This window comes from Vigna unguiculata, chromosome 3, assembly GCF_004118075.2.
Source record: "Vigna unguiculata cultivar IT97K-499-35 chromosome 3, ASM411807v1, whole genome shotgun sequence".
Lineage (NCBI taxonomy): Eukaryota > Viridiplantae > Streptophyta > Magnoliopsida > Fabales > Fabaceae > Vigna > Vigna unguiculata.
Window position 1 is genome coordinate 5,625,933 of NC_040281.1, and position 23,083 is coordinate 5,649,015.

A 23,083-nucleotide genomic window follows, 5' to 3' on the forward strand; every position below is an offset into this window, starting at 1 on the left:
TGGATTTGCAAACCCAGGCAACTAAATCTACTTTTGAATAGCAATCACGTTCTTCCCACTTGATTCTTTCAATTCGCACCCAATAAGGTATAGTTTATTCAAGAGTAAGATGAAAGGTTCAAAAGTACAGCATAACCATTTTAGTTACATTTCAGCACATCAGCACTTGAGGATAGTTGAAATACAGAACCAAATCGTTGATGAACTATTTCAAAATTATAGGACCGCAGCGAAGCCACTGCAAAAGAGCTGAGCATTAGTTCCTCCAACTCAGTATTTGTATTCTATCAGGCTCGTATCTTTCTTTCCTTTTTCAAGTGTTTCTATTATGTACACAAAATCTCTTTTTTCTTCTTTTTCCTAAGAACGTGTCCTCAAACTAGAATAATTTGGTCAACAAATTCTGCATCTAAGCTGGCTATTTAACTAATCCGCCAATGCTAACACTGTCTTCGCCAATAAGCTTCTGAGCCGGCATGCCAAGATCAAACGGTCCCATAGATTCATTCTGTGTTCAGATAGAACATTACTTAAATAATAAATCAAGATATTAAACATAATAAACGTTGTAATGCTTCAATGAGGAAATGAAATACCCAATTGATGTCTGTTAACCCAAGACTTCTTTCATCGTCATATGGGCGTGAAGAAACCAACAAGCCTGTCTGAGTCTTCCCAGATGGAGGATTTGGTGAAGGTTCATCTTGATCATTGACCTTAATAAAAGCACGAGATACAATGAGTAATGATGGACAACGAAACATCCATACGACTCCAGATAGTCTGCTATAGAAACATAATCTCATTCCATGTCAATTTGAAGTCCAATTTCCATCGCAGATCCAATACAACATTAGAAGTTACTTTATTAGCAAGACAAGTTTTTGAGAAGCCTTAGGTTCATTTGAAACAGCAAATTATGTTCATTTAAGCCCTGCTAATACTACGTATTTATAAAGCTGCCATAAATTATATCATGGTATACATTGCTTCCTCAATAGCATCTTTTATTTCAAAGTTACTCAAATCAAAATCAGGGGCTATGTTATAAATTCCTTTATTTCGAAGTCAGTTATTTAAATTGGTCAAAAGATCCAAAAAAAGAAAAAACTATTACCTATCTTGTGACCTATCTCCCAAAAAAATATTTTAAAAAATTAAAGAACTTGTTTTGTGGGTTATCTAAAAAAAAAGAACAGGGTAGCTTTTGCATCAGACACGCCAGCTACATGAAGCTATTTCCCATTTCAGTGACGGATAACTGACCTTTTCTGTATTTGACAACTTTAACAAGTTTGAAGAAACATCCTGACTGCATGCCACTGAATAATCCTTCCTACGACTGGTCAGCACATCTGTTGGGGAAGATAATTTCTGAAGAGGAAATGCATGACATGTTTCTTCAGCATCCAATATGGATGGGCGCAAGTCTTCAGCAGATAGTCTTGAAACTGGACGATTATTGATTTGGGCGGCAATAAAAGCATCCAATGAATCAGAAGTTACATCACACGGCTGTATGCCAGCAAATGATTTTGGATCAAGCCCACCAAAGAATGATGTTTCAGACAGGAAGGCCCCAATGCTTATATTGCTTAGACTATCAAGCCATGGAGATGATGACTGTTGAAGACCACTACTTACTCTTGGTTCATTATCCTAGTTTAGAACAAACATTAATATTTTAGAAAACAAATATTTATGATGAAATGCATTAGAAAATAAGCTTTTATTAGAACAAAACATATTAAAACTGTCAGATCATTGGCTTTCAAATTCATTTTAAATTCAGGACCAACCAACAATGGATTTCAATATGCACGAAAAGTAACCAATTGATTTTGTAATTTTTTTAACACGTTCCAAAACTTTTCCAGCACTTATGATTCAATAAAGCAAACCATCAAAAAAACCATTTTGACGCTCTTTCAATATAAAACTAAAATTTGTAAACCAGATCAACCAGAAAGACCCATATCTCCTGCTAAAATTGTGTACAGCCTATACAACTATCAGCAAGTTCTTATAATGCACAGGAAATTATCGAATTATCAGCTTTTCATAGGATCAACAGCTGCATTTCCTACTTTCTGAGCCACAGTTTCACTTACTGCAATGCCCACATCAGTTTCTCTGTATTCTTTGCTTGCCTCAACCATGTCCTGTTCACCACATAAAGTTTCCTCTAATTTAGCAGTGGCGCCTCCAGCTACAACAGGCTTATCGGGAATTGGTGTTGAAGGTATACCAGAAGATCTGGGTTCATGTGCATAGAACCAGCCATACCTTAAAGAGAGAACAAGTAACAGAATATTTATAAACAACCTAATTTCCGCATAAAAATAGGAAACATGAGATAGAAGATGATCAGAGATAATACTTCAACCGAAAAATTGCAGGGCTTCCAACAGCAGCATAAACAGCAGAGGCAGTTGTACCAGTGTCATTAATGGTCCATCTTCTGCAATCAGATATATTTTCCATAACATCACATGGGAAAAGTATAAGCTGCCCTTTGGCTATACTTGAACTTCCCCACTTCTTTCCAAGGTGTTTTAATATTGAAGATATTTTCTTTCGACCTCGAAGTGTGAGTTCCAAATAAGGATTATGCCCATCCTAAAAAGAAAAATAATCGAAGCATCAAGACCTGCTGCATGTAGATTAGGACAGACAAAAAATATATCCAAATTTGCCAAAACGCTACACAAATCACCCTGTGACCTTTTCAAGTCCTATGCGAGTTCCTTCATTAATTGGGAAAAGTTGTAACTTGATTTTTGAGGAAGTGAGCATTTCTCCAGAATGAAGTTCAATAGCCCCTCTATTTTCTGTAGTAACGGTATTTTTCTTCAGAAGTTCTGAGCACGTACTCATAGGTTCCTTAAACAGAAAATGTCGATTCTCTTTATCATTCAATAACTCTTCACTGCATCCTAAACAGTAAAATATTTAACTGTTAAACAAATGAACAAGATAGTGGCAACTGAACATTTCTGTGAAATTGAATATAGTGTCCCCACGTCCAAGAAAATAAAAGATTCAAACCCAGTGCATTAAGAGGGATGAAACTGTGAAACCAAAACAAAAATGCATCACCTCTTGCCTTGTGGTCCAACTTATTTGTTCTCTTAGGAGAATTTCTCACTCCAATGGATCCTGTCTTTAAATTGCACTTTGCAGAAGCCTTCGCAACTTTGCTTTGTTGTGACCTACCCTTTTTCATCATAGCTGAACCCTCCCAAAACCGATGGCAATGAAAATAATCCTCGTCGTAAAAACAGCAAATATTGGCCAAAAACAAAGAGAAGGCACTGAAACAACAATTTAGATGAAGATATTCAATGACTAAAGAATAGTGAAAATTAAGTATTACCAGAAAATTCATCAAAAAAAAAAATCATCCAGGCTTGCTTTCAGTACCCACTATTCTGACGTCACAAAACCAAACAGATAATAAGTTAAAGGGTACCGAGTCCTAACACATGTTATCAGATTGGACTCCTGTACTCAAAGTTCACATACATAATCAAGAGGAATTTCTTACTCTCATGCTAGAATCAAACATAAAGTACATGTATAACATGTATATTAATTATGCAGACACATAAATCACCTTCAAATTAGTTAAAAAAAAAAAAAAAGATTCAAAATTCAGGACTGACAATCAAATCTGAATTGCAAACAAAAATCATCATAACCATCTAACCAATCATCGCACAAGGCAAACTTAAGAGAAGCGAAAGAAGACTAAATTTTAAGACAAGCAAAATCCAAGAGTCAATCACACGGTCCTAATTGAGCCTTAGATCACGACAAAGACAGCCATCAGAACCTTCATACTATCATAGCTACTCCATACCATCAACAAACCCTAATTTAACTATTACGCACTACAAATCAAAAAAATAACAAGCATTCCAACATAACATGTAACAAAGCCATATTAAAAGATTGTCAAATCAGTGAAAACAACCGTCATCGGAGGAAGTCATTGAGGGGAAGAAAAAAGCTTAAGGCGAGAAATACATGCAGAAATGCAGCAACGAACACAAAAACACAATTAATAGGTGGAATGATGAATTTGATGCAGCGAAGTTAAATTCAATAGTTTAAGAAGGATTTGATTTGGAGTTAGAACCTTTGAGAAGAAGCAACCAAAGGAGCCAAGAATAACTGAAAGGAATTACAGGAAAAAAGAAGAAACAAGAACTGAAATTGTGTGCGCGGGAATGAATCAATGTTAAAACATTGTAAAGGGAGGGAACCAAAAAGAAAAGGACCACCTGAGTTTTTTTTTTTTTTGTTAGGATGCGATCTATCTATGGTTACTTTCCGTGTACGTTTCTCTTCTGGGCCTAGAAGAATGGGCCTAAAACAATTTAAGTCGGTCTTTGCTTTGCTGCACCCCATAAATTGTTTCTTGTACCTTCCAAAATTTTAATATTTTGTTTCTGTACTATTTTCAAGAGTGATAAAAACAACTCCAAAATATAGAATCCAACATCACTTGTTATCTTTTCAAGATTACGATCGTCTAAAAATGGTTTACATTTATTTAAAAAATTCAAAATTAGTTTATGTGTTAATTATAAATTATATAAAAGAATTTCTACATATTAGTTCATATATATTAAGTTATCTTAACTTAAAAAACACTTATTTTCTTAAAAATACTTATACAGAAAACCACTGTAAAATAAATATTTTTTCTCCAAAACACATAATTTAAATTAACTATTCTGGATTAGTTATTTGAACACTGCATACCCAGTTTTAATTCCTCAATCTATAAATAAAATAGCCTACACACCAAATGTTTATGATGTCACTAGGAGAGGTACTTTAGACTGAGAAATTTAAACTATTTAAAAGTCATTTTTTAATTACGGGTTATGTCCTGGTTCATATATTTCATAAATGTTTTTATTGCTTTTTAAAAGTCTAATTTGGATAGGATGGTAAACTTATCATCAACTCCCTAAAGGAAAGGGTTTAGAGAAACTTGAAAATTATTAAATTAAATCATTTGACTCTCCATAAAAAAAGTTGAGTTGGTAGACCACTATACTAATCCTCTTCTTTGTTTAATTAAAAATAGATTTATTAAATTTATTAAAAAATATAAAGTATTGTTGGTTTATTAAAAAATAAATTCATCAAATGGCTTGATCAATCTCATCTTCATTTTCACTGATTTACTCAATTAGGATGAGTAGTGAGTTGAACCATCTAGGTTGATTAATTGAACAAATTGAAGACTATCTAAAAATAAATAAATTATACTATAAATAAAATACTCGTTATCAATTATATTTATATTAATATAAATTATTTATGTATTAACATATATAGACATATTCATAATAAAGAAATCAAATTCATATATGGTAATTTTTTTAATAATGGAATATCTAGTAATAGATTTTGGTACCAATGAGTTTGTCTACATTTTGAAGTGACAGTAAACTGGCATGAAATAAATCATTTTTATTATTTAGCATTTGTTTACTACCTTTTTAAAATATTTCACAAATGAATTCAAGAGTGTTTTTAAATTAATATTTATTTTTCAAAAAAAAAAAAATCAAAAGTTCTTTACGTTTTATTTATATGTTATTTAACTTCTCAAGTGTGTCCATATCATGCATTTGAGATGAGTAAACCAAACTTGTGAAGAGTTATAGGAAATGATATTGCATCACATATTATATTCATTTTTTGCTTTTGTATGTCTTATTTTGTTTGTTTAGAAAGAAAAATTATTTTCTTTTTATAAAATGAAAGAAAGTAACTCTTTTTTTTTCCTCTTTAAAATGAAATATTAGTTTAATATTTAATATATTTTTTTCATTTCATGATTTGTATATTTTAATATAGAAAAAAAATTGTATATATGTTTCTTCCTAACTATTTTTTAATTTTGGCTTGATTATTTATTTTAATAATTATATCTCTCAATTTTTAATTAAATTTTGATAAATTATTTTTATGTTAAATTTAAAAAATATATATATAGATGAAGAATAAAATAATATATTATTTTTTTAAAAATGATAAAAGGAAATATATAAGATGAAAACAATTTACTCAATAAAGTTTTACTTTTTCACATCTTTAAATAATATAGAATTTTATTTGTTTTATAAGGTATAATTTTTAATAAATAAAAAAATATGAAATTAAATATAATAAAAGTTAAAATATTTATTAAGATATATTTTTTATTTTTAGTATTATTTAAGTTTTTCATATATTATATTATTTTTTATTTTTGTACGTCTTATTTTGTTTTTCTAAAAGAAGAGAATATTTCTTTTTTTCTGTAAGATAGAAATTAACTCTTTTTTATCTCTTTAGAGTGAAATCTTAGTTTAATATTTAATATTTTTTTTCATTGTATATTTTGTATATGAATATAGTGAAAAAGTTATGTACATATTTTTCTTCATAACTATATTTTAATTGAAACTTATTATTTATTTTAATTATTATGTCTCTCAACTTTTAATTAGATTTTGATAAATTATTTTTATGTTTTAATTTTTTTAAAAAAATATATTGATGAAGAATAATATAATATATTATTTTTTTAAGTGATAAAAGAAAAAATACAAGATAAAAACAATTTAAACAATATAGATCTACTTATTTACATATTTTTAAGTATGATACTAAAATTACAATTATTGAATTAGAGAAATAATTTTAAAGATTCGAAAAATTACAAGTAAAAAATTTAATTTTACTTATTTGAAATTTATTACAAGGAAAAATTCTTAAATATAAAAATATCTAATAAGGTAATGCATGGAAGAGTTGAAATTAAAAAAGTCTATTTAAAATAAATTACATGTCAAATATAATTTTGATACTATTATTTTTTAAACGAGAAAAAAATATTAAATTATATATATTTTATTAAATCAGTATTAAATATATTTTAAGTATATTATTTTTATAATTTCAAAATTTTTAATTAAAATTCGTCACTGCACTTGAAATTAGACTTGAAATTAGATAAATAATAACTTTTTAGAGACAAAATTATTTTACGTAGTAGAGTAATATTGTTAGATTAAGGTTGTGACTTTTTTTAATTTAGCTAATTTATTTATTCATCTTCATCCTAATTTCAAATATTCTCAATCAATAAAAGTAGAAAAGGAAAAAATAAAATTGATTCCCAGTTGTATAACAAATATTTGAAATTATTAAAATGTTCCTTTACCACGTTGGATAACATAACTCCCGAAACCCCATTGGAAGGGTATAAAAGTCTTTCCAACAAGGGATACAATACAACTATTCACGTTAGCAAAAAGGTTTTTTCTGTTCCTCAGTAGGAGCATGACAGTTAAACAAACAACCTGAAGGGTATTTTTTTTTTTTTTTTATCATCATCGTATGTTTCAAGGGAAGAGAAGAGATTGATGAAGAAAGAAAAATGGCGATGAAACGGTGTAACTGTGAATGAAATTGAGAAGGGTAACAAGGACAAAGGAAGCGTCAATCTCTTTTAATCTAAATTTAGATCATTGTTTATGGCCACAGAAACCAAAAAAAGCAATGTGAAGCCCAAATCGAGTGCCCCAGATGGTTCTTCCAAGGGAAAAAAGGATTCTTCAGCTGTCAAGAAGAGAGTAGAATATGCCTCCACAAAATCCCAGGTACCAATCACTCTTCAACATTTACAATATGAAAAATGGAGCTTTTAAGTTGTTTTATGGTTTAAGAACGATTCTGGGGACGTTGCTGCATCGGATTGATAAATGCTTTGAAATTCTGAATTTCTTAGGTGGGTTTTCATTACTTCAAATCAAGGTGTTGAGCTCAATTGAGAAAGCGGGTTAAGAATTTCGTGGATTGTTCAAATAATAAAATCGTGATTTAGTACAAGAACTTGCATTGATTTTCCTTGCACATAATTGCTATATGAATCTGTTTTTTGTTTTTCCCAATTTGAACAAAATTGAGGTACCATGAACCATGTTTGGTATCTCGATTGCGTTCAATTTGATTAGGATGATCGCGTGTTTAAGTTGTATTAATGTTTGAAGGTTAAATCCAAATCGACTTCGTCGTCTTCAGAAACAACAACGAAGACAACTACAAAAGTGAGAGAGAAGAAAGTCTACATTCTTCTCGGGCAGAAACATGATCCTCCTGAACAGGTTTGAGCCCGACATGAATTCCTAGAATTACAAAACAAATGTCAAAACATTGAAATAAACTCAAGCTCATCTTTGTGATTTGTTATTGCCTTTGTTGGCAGAAAGAACCGCTGCGGGTTTTCTATGAATCATTGTCAAAACAGATTCCAACAAGTGAAATGGCTGAATTTTGGTGAGTATTTTTTCAATCTTAAAGTTGTTTACCTAACATTCTCATTCTCGGATGCATGATATTGCCAATTTAAAACCTGAAATATGCTTTAAATTCGTTAAGCTATATTCCTTATAGCTGAATATTGTATTAATATGGTTCAGCAACATTCCTTGTATTTTTTTGGTTTATCAGATTCTCCAGTCAATGCTGGTACCATATTTGCTACAAATACAGATTCAAGAAATAGATTAATAATGATCCTAATAATACAAACCCAACTTATCGTAATACTTGTGTATCTACAAGTCTACAACTGTTGTGTTATAATTAAAAAGACATTAAGTATATTATATTTTCCTTATAATCTTTCTAATTTGTTAAAGAAGAATGAATTAAACGTTTTTTTGAATATAAAACCCACTCTACTAAAGTATTCATAAGTTCATAACACACCAGGCAAAAGACATTAGAAATTCAAGTGTAAATCTAAGTTTCACGTTAGATAAAGACAAAAAATTGAGTGTGTAGAATATCATATTATTTTAGGATTTTTGGTTGAAAGAAATGTCAATCATTTGTGTGGATTGGACTCATACCTTATTGATATCATTTATGTATGATCGAAAGACTCAATGATATCAAAATCAATAATTCGTTGTAGTCACCAATTTAGACAATTACAATATGAACGAAGAACTGTTATGTGCAGAGAAAGTTGATGTCTATCTTTGGTCTCAAATGTTCTGTTGCAACCTTTGATCAATGTTTGCCTGAGATAATATTTTCTGTAATCAAAGCGGTCACTTAACATTAAATGTTTATACATTATAATTTATTTCAATGTGTAGAATAGAACTTCTCAAAAATTATTACAAACTAAGGCTTATACTCTTGAAATTGCAGGTTAATGGAACATGGTATGCTTTCTCCAGAAAGTGCTAAGAGAGCATATGAGAAGAAGCAAAGGAAACAAAAGGAGCTACGGGCAGCAGCTCCGGTTAAGCCATCAAAGCCAGGAACTAAAACTGAAACTTCCCAGAAGCAACAAAAGGCATCCAAGAAAGATGACATAAAAGCTAAGAAAACAATTGTTGAAAGCGATGATGATGATGATGAAGAAGAGGATGAAGAAGAAGATAATGATAATGATAATGATAATGATGATAATGAATTCATTTCAAGTCATAAAAGAAGAAAAGGGTAGTAAGAAGAAAAGCTCATGAATGCCATAGCAAGGTTCTACATTGCTTCAGAAAACTTTCATTTAACTTAGAAAAAAAATCAAAGATGTCAAAAGACAAAATAAGGAGAAGAAATTTGCCACACAACCTAACAATTTTTAGATGAAGACATTCTTTATGTATATGTTAGATCAAGAAGAAACATACTATTTATGTGACTTTGGCAATCTACATAATAATATAATAATAGATTAAGACAGAAACCTTATGAGTTTCCTTTAAATTGTAGGAAAATTATGTTTTGAGAATTTTGACAAATTTGACAAAATTTTTTATAAATGAAATTAAAATAGATTAATTTTTTTATTTTTTGACCAAAATAAAATAATAAAGTATTACCTTTTATAGTTAAATTTTTTTGTTAAACTATGATTTTCTTAAATTATATATTCAATCTTTTAATGGTGACATGAAACCAATATTTTAAATAATTTGTTGTATACAAAGGTTTTACTGAAGTGGTCATTTTATCTTTTTCAAAATCATCTATTTTTTTAAGTTTTATTCACGGATACATGCAGAGCCTACTGTAAATAAGAGACTCGTAGGGTGAATTTGTAATATCAATCATAATATTTTTTATCTTCAAATACATTTCTATGATGGAGAGATGGAGAGCTAGTAATAACTTGTTCGTTCTTTTCATTATATTTTTATTAAAATTTATAAAACATTTTAAAATGAAATTTATATAGTGATTTTTTTTTTAAATAATAGTAAAAATATGTTTAAAATAATATGTTAATAATATATATTATTAATATTTTATGTTCTTTCAATTTTGTTTTTAAGTTAGTCATAACTAGAGAATATATTTTAATTAAAAAATAATAATAGTATGCTTTTTAAAACTCTCTTTAATAGCAAATATATTGTTGAGGATAACAAAAATATTTGTGTTCATAGATATATGTAAATAAAATTTGCGATGTACAGTTACTATTTTAATATCTGTTAATAAACGGATTGAGTACATTTACATGTACCCACAAAATATCTCTTACATGTAAAAAGTTAAAATTTAAACTTAATTTATATTTTCTTGAGTTTAATTTAATTTAATTTATATTTTATTAGGTTAAATTTAATTAAAATTAAGATTTAATTTATATTTTATATTTCTTTTGTAATATATTTAAATTTTATTTTAAAATTTATAAAATATCATCTACTCACAGATTTTTTAAATGAATATTCTACATATAATGGGTATTTAAATGAATATTTTATGTATAATGAATAGATTATTTTATTATAGATTGAGTAAATAAATTATTCGTGTCCGATCCGATCAGTTATTATTCCTAAATAGCTTTTCAAAATAATTTCCAACAAAAATAATGTGCATCAGTTAACTCAGCAAGACTCGTTCTTATCACACTTCTAAATTTTAATGTTGGAAATTAGCCTGGGGATAGCCATAAATATATTACACTTCTAAATTTTAATATTGGGAATTAGCACGGGGATAACCATAAATATATCACATTTCAAATTTTTAATGTTGAAGTTTGTTTGAGAATAACAATAATAAGAATGACAATATGGTTCAGAACTTTAATTCTGTCTCGTTCCAAATTTGGTCCGCAAAAACCAGGTTCGGTCAAACCAAGTCATTCTATATAAAGATTACATGTTAATTTTTCTAACCAATCCCATATAAGAAGTTATTTATTTTATATTTTGTCTTAATTATAACATATAAAATATAATGGTGTAAAATTTTAGAAACCTCATTTTTATTTAATTAATTTAGTAAAACAATAAATTTTATGAGCATATTTTTTATATTTTTTGGAAACAAATAATATTCAAAGCTTTATAATTTCATAATAGATATGTATAACTAAAACAAAAACAAAAATAAAATTTCAAATAACTAAAGTTATCAAACACAACTAAGAATTAATGAAGGATCCTTTAAAAATAAACTTAATTAATAACAAATCTACACAATACTCATATGAATAGATAAATCATAAACTATAAACACATTTAGATACAAATTACTTGAAAAACCAACGAACTAAAATACTTAATCCATCTCACATATTTTTTATCTGCACTTTAATACGCATGGTCTGTCTCACGTTATCATTCTAAACAATATAATAAAATAAAATATGATATTAATAAGAGTTCGGTGCATATTGTATAATTTATTATATAATAAATATTTATTTAATATTTGAATTGATGAAATAATATTGATATTTGCTCATAACATAACCGTATAAGTCCATAGACTGCTCAAATGTTCACAATTCATTTTATAAAATCTTATGGTCAAGATCAATTTGTGTTTTTTTTTTTTTGTGAATATAAAAAATAGGATTTGATAAAATTAGCCGTTTGGATTTAGTGCAAATTTATCTTAATATAAGACCCCAATTTCGAATTATGCAATATATGGATAACCTGACAATTTTGTAATTTAAAACCTTGGATTGCAGTAATTATTTTTTATTTTACTCTTAAATCAAACCTTTTTTAAATGAAAAAAAAAAACCAATAAAATTAAAGTATAATAAATGTGCACCTTAAAAAAATGACCTTATTTTAAGGATTTTAAGAAAAAATCCACTTGATCATATATTTTTATTCATGGTTAACACATCTCTTCAAACTCTAAAGAATTAAACTTAATCATATCTTTTTATTCTTGGTTAACTTACAAACCCCATTTGCTCCCCGAATTGTAGTAAAATAAAATCATAATGGCTGTCTTATGAAACATCATTTGATAAGTTGACAAATTATACTTCCCTTTAATTATCGTGATAATAGTCATCACTTTCTCTTCCATTCCATATCATTCCATAGTATAACATCTCCTGTGATCATCATCATCATGATCAGTTTCATCTTAATATTATTTTGACGACATTTTCATCATAACCACTATAATCTTCATTACTTTTATATTATTATTTTAGAATTATCTTCGTCATCATTGTTAATACCACTCTCATTTTTTCCTGATTACCATTATCATTATCATTACCATCTTGTTCCTATGGGTAGTAGTACGGTCACAATTACTACCATTAGAATTACCACAATTTGTTATCTAGTTCTTATTATAAATAGAGTGTGCACCAAATATTATTTTATACTATCATGATATTATCTTATTTTTACATCTAATTTATCATATGCAACAAAAGAACCTCTCACAAGATCTTCAAGTATAATTTACATAACACAATCATTATACATACATATCAATAAAGTCAGCAAAAATCTCATGCAAACATCACACACTGGTATGACTATATATTGCTCGGGAAATAACCAACATTTTTCAAGACGATCTGTTTTAACATGTAAGCTGATGTTCAAGCTTCAACCTGGACGACAATGCTACACGAATAAATTGAAGTCTATCCACAATAAATTTGACATTTTTCACCACACATTTATGACCATCAATTTCATAAATGACCTCTTTTTCTCTCCCTATTCTAACTATGACAGCACTAGTATGAAAAATCATGACCAGGACTATCTGAATGCATGTCCATGCAATCATTGGAGTTGGAAGAATTTGAGTCCCTGTTCTGGCCATTAGGATAACTCATCTCACTGTTCCGGGTTCCATTCCCATTCCCATTTCCTGATGACATGATATTACCTGAAGGAAAGCTCCCCTGAGCCAGATGATATGGCTGAAGGCTGCGACGAATAGGGCTAGAGAGTGCATTTGAGAACACTGAGTTCTTTGCTTGTTGATCAGGTTGCCCAGCTCGTATCCCTTGCCCTGCCACAGTTGCTCCAAATGCATTAGAGGCTATGCTGCCACCAAAGTTTGTGTGCATTGAAGTCTGGGAGTTCTGTTGATGCATTGGCTGCCTTGGGGACGCTGGTGCCTCCTCTCCCCCATATTCAAGCTCATTCTACAAGCACACGCATGGCACATCATTATATATCTATATCCATTTATTCAGATAAATAAAAAAATGGACTCATTTATTTTGATGGATATCCTGAAATAACACCATTGTAAAAAATATGAAGGAAATTCCAGTTCAAGTGAACTGAAAAAGATAAAGACTTTACTTTTCATGCTCTAGCTGTAATCCAACAAGCAATATTTGATTGACACACAACCAAAGACCAAATTCTTACACGAACAAAACATTGGGGCAGTATAAAGGGCAGACAGATCGTCATTGTCCAGACATATCATAGGTTTAAATGTTTTATGATACATCCATGAGTTCCTTATAAGATGTAGTTTCTAAGTGTTGCATGTTATTTTCCAAACATAACTAGATTAAATACAAGCAATTCTTGTAACAAAAGTTCTCTTTAAAGATTACCATAGAGTATTGAGGTAAATCTCTATTTCTACTTGGAGACCGCTATCAAAAGAGCTTTAAGATTCTAAAATCAAGTTTTTGAGATCATGTCCCTTGAAATAGTTTTAAGGTGAACATTTGCAAGTTAACTTAAATGAAATTAGCTTTACAGAATTAATTTCGAATTGTAGTGAATTATTTTGGATTTTTTGTCTAATGACTACTAGTAAAACTCCCTACAACATTCTTGATCAAATGCAATAGCCACTTAAAGGAGTTTCTTCAACTCAAATACAATGTTGGAGCTAACAACGTTGTTAAATAGAAGTTATAGCATAATGTGGCATAAACCTCTCCAACATAGGGGACGGCAATAGGCAGCAGTGGTGTGTTTATATGGTGGAATGTTGGCCTTTTGCCATATTCTGCGGTCCATAATCTGGGGAGCCAGAATCAATTTTTGAATGTAGAACTAAACATGTGAACATATATACCTAAAACCAAGTCAATCCATCAATAGTTGAATGTTAATTCATACATGCAGAGAACAATTTCACACTAAAGGTAATTGACAGGGGATCCACAAGCTATACGAACAGATATACGAACAGATAGAGTACATGAAATATCCTTAAAACCTGTTGGATGGAGGAAAAACTAATAAAAAGAGTATTTCCATGGAAACAAAAAGGCAAGCACAACACACAACAGAGCAAAAAAACATTGCATAGACATAAAAAATCAAAACCTGCAAATGGGTAACAATATCAATCGTGGTCACCCTAGACCCTTCTTGCTGCTGCCTGAGAATCCACTGGTACAATTTCTCCTGTCATGACGAGACGAAAGCAGCATTAATCACACAATAAACGAAACAAATAACCAGATTCCCATCAACGCATCCAAAGTCCAAAAACACCAGACAGAAATCTCTAGTTTCTCGGAGAAACAAACAAATTGGAAATCGGAGCAGTGTTCAAACAACTTCAGACAGAAATCACGAATTAAATCAAAATCCGAAATCGTTCAAAGTAACCCTAACACATCAAACAGAAATTAAAACAAAAGGACCGTGCTTTCATTCAAGGTGCGCGCGTGCGCAAATCCCATTTAATCGCGACCGAAAAAAATTCAAAAATTAGGGAAAAAAACACGAAAGGTCGGAGTAGGAGAGGAGGGGTCTCACGAGAGCGTGTCGTTCACCGGCCTGGAAGGAGAGTTTCTGTTGGTTCATGGCGTGGGTGTAGAGATGAGAGAGGGAGTTGGCGGTGCTGCAAAAAGTGGAGTACATGGTGCGATCCACTTCGTCGAGGCGCGTGGCCACCGACTTTCGCTTCTTCGCCATCGAAGGAGAAGGAGCACTGCGAAGTTGGTGGTGTGTTTTATTTGGTGCTGTGGGTGTGTTTGAGAGAGAAAGAGAGACGGAGAGAAAGAAATTAAGAAAAAAAAAAAGGGAAGAGAACGCGATATGATATGATATATGAACGAATGAGAAAAAGAAAAAGAAAAGAGAGAAGAAAAATACGGTGTAGACGACACCGATTGTACAAGTGGCGTATACGTGGCGCGTGGGGCGTTTTTCTCTTCTTTTTCAGTGAAAATTGAAACCACCCTTGCAGCAGCTGCACCGTCAAAAAATTGGAACGTCTGGGTTCTCTTTTTTATTTTATTTTTTTATGGGACAATTTTTTCATCGTGTAAAATGTGAAACCTGCTTTTAAATAGATTAACTAAATGGTAAAAAAATTGTTTTGAAGAATATTATGTAGATCAGGTGATTATGTAATTTTTTGTTACTTTATACGTGAAGATGATGATATTAATAATAATAATAATAATAAAATATAATTAATATATGGGTAAATATTTAGTTAATACATCATTGATTTTGGTATAATAAAAAAGTATTGCAGTTTTATTATAAAGTTTTAATTTTATTAATAATTGAGGTAGTTAATATTTATTTAATTTATAGTATTTATTACATTTATTTATTAAAAATTAATTTTAAATTTAAATGATAAAAAACAAACTGTCTTTCAAATATATTAATCTGTTTGGTTTTAGTTATTCAACTTAAAGGACCATTCGTTTTTCATTTTATAAATTTAACATAATATTTTTTAATAATCACATAATAATTATTAAATATACTACACATATTTTATATGTATTTAACTATTTTAATTATTAAGAGCGTTCATATAAGGAATTAAAATATTTATATTAAAACTATGGTTTATTTTAATATACTGAAAATTAAATATATCCGTTATTTTAAACTGACTGTATATGCTTAATGTATTATTACGAATAAAACTATTTTTCGTAATACATTTTATATTATGGATTTCTTTTAACCAAAGTCGTTATACATTGAAAGAAGTCAAAATTAAATATGTTACGTCGATAAAGTATTTTTAAAAATTGTGTTTCTTTTTAAACTAAATTTGTATATCTATTTCTTCTAAATATTTTATAAAAGTTATGTTCTAACAAATTATTCTATTATGAAATATTATTTGTTACATAGAAAATATTTAATGTCCTTTATTTTAAAAATGTTTTATATAACTTAAAGGGGTACAAGAGACGAAATAATAGGTAATTTAGTTTAAAAGCAAAACATATTTTTTTTATAATAATTTTGAGACGAAAAAAATATTTAACCGTAAATTATATTGTACTCATTTAAAACTGTATGTGTAATACAAATAAATAATGAACATAAAAGTAAATTATTTGTAAATATTTTCAAAATTGAGATATTAAAAGTTAATAATTTTATGGGAATTATAACAGAATTATAAATGATGATATTAAGTTTCTTTAGTCAAGAGAGTTTTGGAACCTATGAGAGAGGGCGACTAAATGGCTCAAGGGTTAACAAAATTATGTATTATTTATTTATAAAATATTTCTTAATTTTATTTAAAAATTATATTTTAAACTTGCCGTGATGAATAGTTTTCTATTAAATTTTGTAATTAATTTTATTAAATATTTATTTTTAGTAAATAAAAAGGTTGATATATTTAATTTTTGTTGAAATATTATTAATATTAAATAAGTTTTTATTATTTTTAATATGTTAGTGTTTTTTTACGTGTAAAACTTGTTTCATGATAGTATTGAATTTGTTTACACCGTTTAACATATTTCCGATTCAATGTCTGCTGAAAAATGTTTTCGACGTAAAAAGAAATTAATGTAATTGAATTAAAAAAATTATATTAATTCATTTAGAAAGTTTAGAGACCAAAATGTATCAAAATTTCGAAACAAATTTCAATGCTGAATCAAAATTCAATGACTAAAAACATACTTAACCCAAAATTATATATTATTTACTTACAAAATAATTTATGATAAAATATATTATAATTTTATTTAAAGTTTATTCTTAGATTTTTTTTTAGATAAATTATTTATTAAATTATCTTAATTAATTTTACTTTACATTATTCTTTAATAGATAATAAAGTCAATTTGTTTAATATTTATGGACACATGGTTGATGTTGAATACGTTTTTATTAATTTTAATTTTAAAAATTATTTTTGAATAAAGCAACTTATACCGAAATTGATAATATTATTTTTATAAGTTATGTATGTATTTGGAAAATAATTTGTTTTTTTATAGTTAAAAATATTAATTGGTTTATGATTTCAAATCCTTTAATTTCCTTTTATATTTTTAATTATGAAAATAAATTTGATTCATCAATCAAGATAAACAAATAATTATGTTTCAAAGATTTTTTAAAATTTAAACATTTTTTAAGTCTATAGTAAAGTGATTTTAATTCTTTAATACTAAATAAAATAACAAAAATATTTTAAATTGTTAAAATTCACTTTGAAACGTGGTAATTTTTTTTATCTGCAACGTATGAAAAATAATCAATTCTAAATTATTCTAAAGAGATATTACAATTTTAATAACTCAATTCATGTTTTATAATCGACATACTTGTATGTTTTTTTTAAGAAATAAAAATATATAAAATAGTATTAAAAATAAATATATAAGAAATAACGAGTTAAAACAATAAATACATGTTTTTTGTTGTCAATAAATACAATTCGACCTTAGACTTGCTATTTTGAAATTTCAAGCTTATTTCTGTTCATTATTAAATGCTTAAATTTAATATTTAAATTTAATTTTTTAATAATTTTGCACAATTTATTTTGAAATTAACCATCAATAAACAATTAAAAGTAATTATTTTAAAGATCAATAATTCAGTGGAAACTTAATAATATATATTAAACTTATTTATATAATGAAAAACTATCACGGTATTAGATTTAAGATTACTAAATTAACATTTTTTTAATATTAATACAATTGTAATTTGATCAAGAAACATGCAATCAGGATTGATTAAGCACAAGCAGGTAATAATAATAATAATAATAATAATAATAATAATAAAAAAAAAAAATAAAGAGAAACGTACGGAAACATGAGTGAAACAATGATTGAGAAAAAAGCAATGAGCTAAGTAGAATTGGTGTATGGGAATTTAAAGAAAATAAAAAAAGAAAAAAATGAAAATAAGAATTCATTATTACACTGCCTTATTCAATTTCTTTATTTTTGTACCGTCCTGTCTTAAGTTCGCACGGACTGCGAGCTTAAACAGGTCGAGTCTGTGCATGACAGCGGATTCAACATTCCAGCTTGCCTTGCATTTCTTTTATACGAGTTTGCGAACCAGCCCCATTGCGAGCCAGCCCCCTGGCCCAACCCCAAATGACAATGTTGACTTAGTTCAATGGGTTGTTCGACCAAAAACACGTGGAACAGGTGGAGATATTAAGTCCACTAGCCCGTAAAAGCTTGACATGTATAACTCCCAGTCCGCACAAGTCAAATGCGAGGCGGGGCTGGCTGGCTCGCGACCCGTGTAAAAAAAAAATTTACACTTGTGTATGTTGGTTACTTCCCTTATGGGCTTCAGCATAAACATTTCAAGTTCTTTTATGAGTGAAAAAGACAAGTATTATATATTTAAAAATGTGTTAAAATTTGAAGAATTCATTATGCATGTCAAAGTACAAATATGAATATGATAAAAATGTTGGATTTATTAATATATCATTCAATTATCCATAGTTTATGTTGAATTTGGTGAATTTGTTAAAATTTTTCAATTTGTTGAACATTGAAAGCTTCATCATAAGAAATTAAACAAAATAAAAAACGACTGACCCGCGAACATATGGGCCATAACCTATGCGGGTGGACCAAACATTTGAGTCTACATTTTCAAAGCGGAATGGACCAGGCCGACATGTATTTTACGAGTAAAGTATGGGACGAACCTAATTGGGTTGGACTGGACCATAGTGCCACTCTTATGAGTTTATCAAACTAGACTAGTGAAACAATGATTAAGAAAATAACAATGAGTCAAATAGAATCGGTGCATGAGAATTTAAAGAAAAAAAAATAAGAAAAAGATAAAAATAAGAATTGATTACTAAAAAAATAAAAAAAACTAATTAATCCGTTTTTTCTAAACAAAATATGATTTATTGAAAAGAACATCGTAGCAATAAAATTAAAAATCACTCATAATATTTTGATTACACTTTATTCTTAAATACAATTTTACAATTAATTTAATAAAAATATATTATTATTATATTTTGTAGAGAATTTTTTTCTAAAGAGTCCATAACAAGAATTTTACATATACAAACCTTAACCCGCCTTGATTTGAAAATTGAGATATGAGAGTTTCTTCCTTACACAAAAATGAACCATTGTCATTAAATGATAAAAAACAAATTATTTAAAGTTCCGTTCAATTTAGATAACTAAAAGCAAAAAAATACAACAAAACATACTTATAAAATAAAAAATATAATCATATTTTTTAATTTTAAATTGAATAATGTAATATTTTTAGAGTCAAGTTAGCAAATTCCGAAATAAAAAAAATAAAATCAGAATCGGATTCGGGTAGCGGGTACCGATAATACCCGATCCCTTGGAGCGAAATAAATTAGTATATAAAAAAATAGTGTGAAGGGTAGAGAGGAAAAAATTAGGGTATAGTGAATAGTTATAGTGAATGCAATACAAATCTCAAATCTTGGTGTTTCAGTGAAGTAGGGTTTTTGCGTTTGTTTGAGAGAGAAAGCGAAGAGCCATCATGAGCAGAAGTTTGGGAATTCCGGTGAAGCTTCTCCACGAGGCTTCGGGACACGTGGTGACGGTGGAGCTCAAGAGCGGAGAACTCTACAGAGGGAGCATGATCGAATGCGAGGACAATTGGAACTGTCAACTCGAGAGCATCACCTACACTGCAAAGGTTTTTTTTCTTCTCCTATTTTTCTTTTATGCCAAAAATGGTTCAATTTAGGGTTAGACTTGTTATGATGTCAAGTGAGTTTAAGAAATCATGGTTTGTATAGGGGTTTTAGTTGTCTTTGTGCTATTGTGTGAGCTTTAAATAGGGTTTTTAGTTGTCTTTGTGTTGTTGTGTGAGCAACGGAAAGGTGGTAATCGTGGGAGCAAGAACAAAACTATGAACATTGCAGGGCCATTTATAGAGTTAATTTTGAGATTTTGGGGGTAGTAAACCATTACAAAGTTCATAACCCTTGAGGAAGGGGAGCATAACTGGCCATGGAGAAGGATAATTGACTCTGGTCCCTTTAGTTACCCTTCAGTTTGTTAGTCTTATGTATTGGTTGTTGAATTTCTTTGAAGTTTGAAGTTCCATTCAGTATGAGCAAATTCAGATTGAGGCATGTTTGTTGGGAAGGAATAATAGTAGGTTTAGGGAGGGTTTACACCACCTTTGTGTGCAAACATCCATGAGACCTACGGAGGCACCATTTGCTCTTGATATGTTGTGCTTTGCCTGTCCGTGGTCTCTATTATGGACCTGACTTGAATTTAAGGTTCGGGTGGGATTAGTTAGGAAAATTTCTGAGTATTAACCTTACATCCGTACACTTTGTACTATTCCATTTTGAACTATGTATCTCATGGGGTATAATGATTCTTGGTACAGGAGGAGCTTCTGAAATTGCATTTTTTCTATTTTTTTTTTCAATGTTTTTGGATGTCTGATATATCTAATTTAAAGTATATTTGTCAAAACCCATTAATTTACATTAGTTGCTAATATTGGCTAAATCTTTTTCAGGATGGAAAAACATCGCAACTTGAGCACGTGTTTATTCGAGGAAGCAAAGTCAGGTATGGATCATATGTTGCCCAGTAACTTCATAAATTTTATATACCAAGTACAATTTTATATCATGAGTAATGTTGAATTTGTAGATTGCTTTTTCTGTAAGGACAGTGCTTTGACAGGTTGAGAATTTGCAGGTTTATGGTCATACCAGACATGCTGAAGAATGCTCCTATGTTTAAGCGTTTGGATGCAAGAATCAAGGTATCTTCGTATTTCCAAGTTATAAAGTACTCTCTGGTTGTTTTACGTTTGCTTTAGTGTTTTATGCTTTGTGAATCTCTTGAAGGGCAAGGGTGCATCACTCGGTGTTGGTAGGGGCAGAGCTGTTGCAATGCGAGCAAAGGTTCGTGCATTCTTCTTTTATTTATTCATCATTAGTTTATCGGTACAAATTTAGCATTAAAAAATGTTTATTTGGTAACGTACCATGTGACACATGTTAACTCCTCTTTGCTTGTGTAGGCTCAAGCTGCTGGTCGTGGAGCTGCACCTGGAAGGGGTGTACCACCAGTGAGGAGGTGATCACCATTCATATGGTCTGTATTCTCTCTGTGTTTTGAACATGATATTTAGATTCTTTTGTAGAAGTTGAGAGAAAGAAACTCGAACTGAAATTGCCTATCAAGTTTACTGATTACTCTTTATGGATAGTATTCAATCTTGTTCTCATCATCTCCAGTGTTTTATGTCTGGTACTATGTACTACTTGGCTAGTAGAAGAGATTTGTAAAAGGGGTATGGAGCAACTTTCAAAAGTAGTTTAACTTGTTACAAAATGGTATCAGTCACTTTGAGAGTTTTTCGTGAAAACTCTCAAAGCTGGTTTCGAAATGTTAGTGATAAATTATGGCTTTGTTTGAAACTGCGGAGATTGTTTGTTTGTTTCTAACAAATGTTTTAAATTTTAGTATTTCATTTTGCAAATCTATAGTTTGAGTTTTCAACTGCTCAAACTTGAAATATTACTAAAGGACCAATTTATCTTACCATTTGGTCCAGGAAATTTATTCCTGCACCCATGTTTTCTTTATGCACCCATACTTGCGAAAGTTCCAATTTTAGATTGTGTAAATATTTTAAATTATACTATACGTAAAACAAATTTATATTGTACAATTCATATAATAAATTTTAAAAAATAAATTACATTATGGATGATGCAAATCGTAATGTAAATATACATTTGGAATTGTATAATTCCAGATTATAAACAAATATAGTTCATAATTTAAGTCTAATAAGAAAAATAAGAATCGTTGTCTATATATTTAAATTAAATAAAAATATTATTTTATCTCTTGACTTAAGAACTTCAAACCTTTTCAAACGATCATGGACTTCATCAAGATACTCTTTAAAGATTAGATCTAGGAATGTTAATAAATTGGAGCCACAGAGCTATTAATTGCTCGAAAAAATACTCCTAAATTATTTTTTACTTACAGATATTTATAGATACTCGTGAATATACACTTTTTTTTTTCAAATATAAACTGAAACAATTTTTTTTATCTTAAAATATAATCCAATATAAAATCATACAATAAAATATCAATGCAATTAAAAGTAGTCTTTCCAACAACAAATTAAAGCAAGTTGCATCATAAAATATAGTTAGTTTCTCTAAATATAACACTAATTTTATTAGGCTTAATAAAAAATATTAAATTCAGAAATAATTTTTCAATCAACAACACTTTTCTTGCTGGTGATTTTATTTTGATTTTCTAAAAGAAATACCAAAATAATTTTTTTTTACCATGTATGGTGAATATTCATTACTATGGATACAATTATCACTGTATCGTGAACCATTAAAATACTTATACTCCTCGTCCTTTGAAAATATCTATTTTATACTGTTGCAGATTTTATCCAACAAAATCCGGTGGCTTAAATTCTTTTGTCATTCCTAATCAAACAATTATATCACTAATTAATGTGATTGACCCAATATATATTAAAACACAAAAAGAAATATATTAAAC

At 28.9% G+C, this 23,083-nt stretch overlaps 4 protein-coding genes across 5 annotated transcripts; 2 read left to right on the plus strand and 2 right to left on the minus strand.

Moving 5' to 3' along the window:
- Positions 1–66: 66 nt before the first annotated feature.
- On the minus strand, positions 67–4,277 carry LOC114176571 (TSL-kinase interacting protein 1). Of its 2 annotated transcripts, XM_028061650.1 has the most exons (8): positions 4,142–4,277; positions 3,100–3,314; positions 2,725–2,936; positions 2,381–2,619; positions 2,112–2,286; positions 1,267–1,659; positions 597–716; positions 67–508 (listed from the first exon to the last, which is right to left on the minus strand). In XM_028061650.1, exons 2-8 carry the CDS (start codon positions 3,227–3,229, stop codon positions 419–421), a joined length of 1,359 nt encoding a protein of 452 aa, XP_027917451.1. In that variant the 5' UTR covers positions 3,230–3,314; positions 4,142–4,277; the 3' UTR covers positions 67–418. The 2 variants fall into 2 exon arrangements, with proteins under 2 accessions (XP_027917451.1, XP_027917452.1); XM_028061651.1 differs by lacking the exon at positions 4,142–4,277 and having other exon boundaries at positions 2,725–2,929; positions 3,100–3,251.
- A 3,080-nt stretch (positions 4,278–7,357) lies between these two features.
- LOC114179552 (DNA ligase 1-like) lies at positions 7,358–9,750 on the plus strand. Its single transcript, XM_028065929.1, has 4 exons — positions 7,358–7,670; positions 8,061–8,174; positions 8,276–8,346; positions 9,232–9,750. The coding sequence occupies exons 1-4, from the start codon at positions 7,545–7,547 to the stop codon at positions 9,530–9,532; spliced, it is 612 nt and encodes a 203-aa protein (XP_027921730.1). The 5' UTR covers positions 7,358–7,544; the 3' UTR covers positions 9,533–9,750.
- Positions 9,751–12,812: 3,062 nt separating this feature from the next.
- On the minus strand, positions 12,813–15,352 carry LOC114178847. The gene is made up of 3 exons (XM_028064968.1): positions 15,057–15,352; positions 14,619–14,699; positions 12,813–13,465 (listed from the first exon to the last, which is right to left on the minus strand). Exons 1-3 carry the CDS (start codon positions 15,213–15,215, stop codon positions 13,049–13,051), a joined length of 657 nt encoding a protein of 218 aa, XP_027920769.1. The 5' UTR covers positions 15,216–15,352; the 3' UTR covers positions 12,813–13,048.
- Positions 15,353–19,918: 4,566 nt separating this feature from the next.
- On the plus strand, positions 19,919–21,957 carry LOC114176564 (small nuclear ribonucleoprotein SmD3b-like). The gene is made up of 5 exons (XM_028061645.1): positions 19,919–20,201; positions 21,045–21,097; positions 21,230–21,296; positions 21,382–21,438; positions 21,558–21,957. Exons 1-5 carry the CDS (start codon positions 20,043–20,045, stop codon positions 21,615–21,617), a joined length of 396 nt encoding a protein of 131 aa, XP_027917446.1. The 5' UTR covers positions 19,919–20,042; the 3' UTR covers positions 21,618–21,957.
- Positions 21,958–23,083: the final 1,126 nt, after the last annotated feature.

Bases quoted from the DNA above. Each gene is read 5' to 3' on its own strand.
- LOC114176571 (XM_028061650.1), bottom strand. From the start codon at position 3,229: ATGATGAAAAAGGGTAGGTCACAACAAAGCAAAGTTGCGAAGGCTTCT. The intron at 2,937-3,099 runs GTGATGCATTTT...TTTACTGTTTAG, and splicing joins GTTGGACCACAAGGCAAGAG to GATGCAGTGAAGAGTTATTG. The intron at 717-1,266 runs GTCAGTTATCCG...GCTTTTATTAAG, and splicing joins AGTTGTCAAATACAGAAAAG to GTCAATGATCAAGATGAACC.
- LOC114179552 (XM_028065929.1), top strand. From the start codon at position 7,545: ATGGCCACAGAAACCAAAAAAAGCAATGTGAAGCCCAAATCGAGTGCC. The intron at 7,671-8,060 runs GTACCAATCACT...TAATGTTTGAAG, and splicing joins ATGCCTCCACAAAATCCCAG to GTTAAATCCAAATCGACTTC. The intron at 8,347-9,231 runs GTGAGTATTTTT...TTGAAATTGCAG, and splicing joins AGTGAAATGGCTGAATTTTG to GTTAATGGAACATGGTATGC.
- LOC114178847 (XM_028064968.1), bottom strand. From the start codon at position 15,215: ATGGCGAAGAAGCGAAAGTCGGTGGCCACGCGCCTCGACGAAGTGGAT. The intron at 14,700-15,056 runs GTGAGACCCCTC...TCGTCATGACAG, and splicing joins CCGGTGAACGACACGCTCTC to GAGAAATTGTACCAGTGGAT. The intron at 13,466-14,618 runs GTTTTGATTTTT...GTGTGCTTGTAG, and splicing joins ATATTGTTACCCATTTGCAG to AATGAGCTTGAATATGGGGG.
- LOC114176564 (XM_028061645.1), top strand. From the start codon at position 20,043: ATGAGCAGAAGTTTGGGAATTCCGGTGAAGCTTCTCCACGAGGCTTCG. The intron at 20,202-21,044 runs GTTTTTTTTCTT...AATCTTTTTCAG, and splicing joins GCATCACCTACACTGCAAAG to GATGGAAAAACATCGCAACT. The intron at 21,098-21,229 runs GTATGGATCATA...GAGAATTTGCAG, and splicing joins ATTCGAGGAAGCAAAGTCAG to GTTTATGGTCATACCAGACA.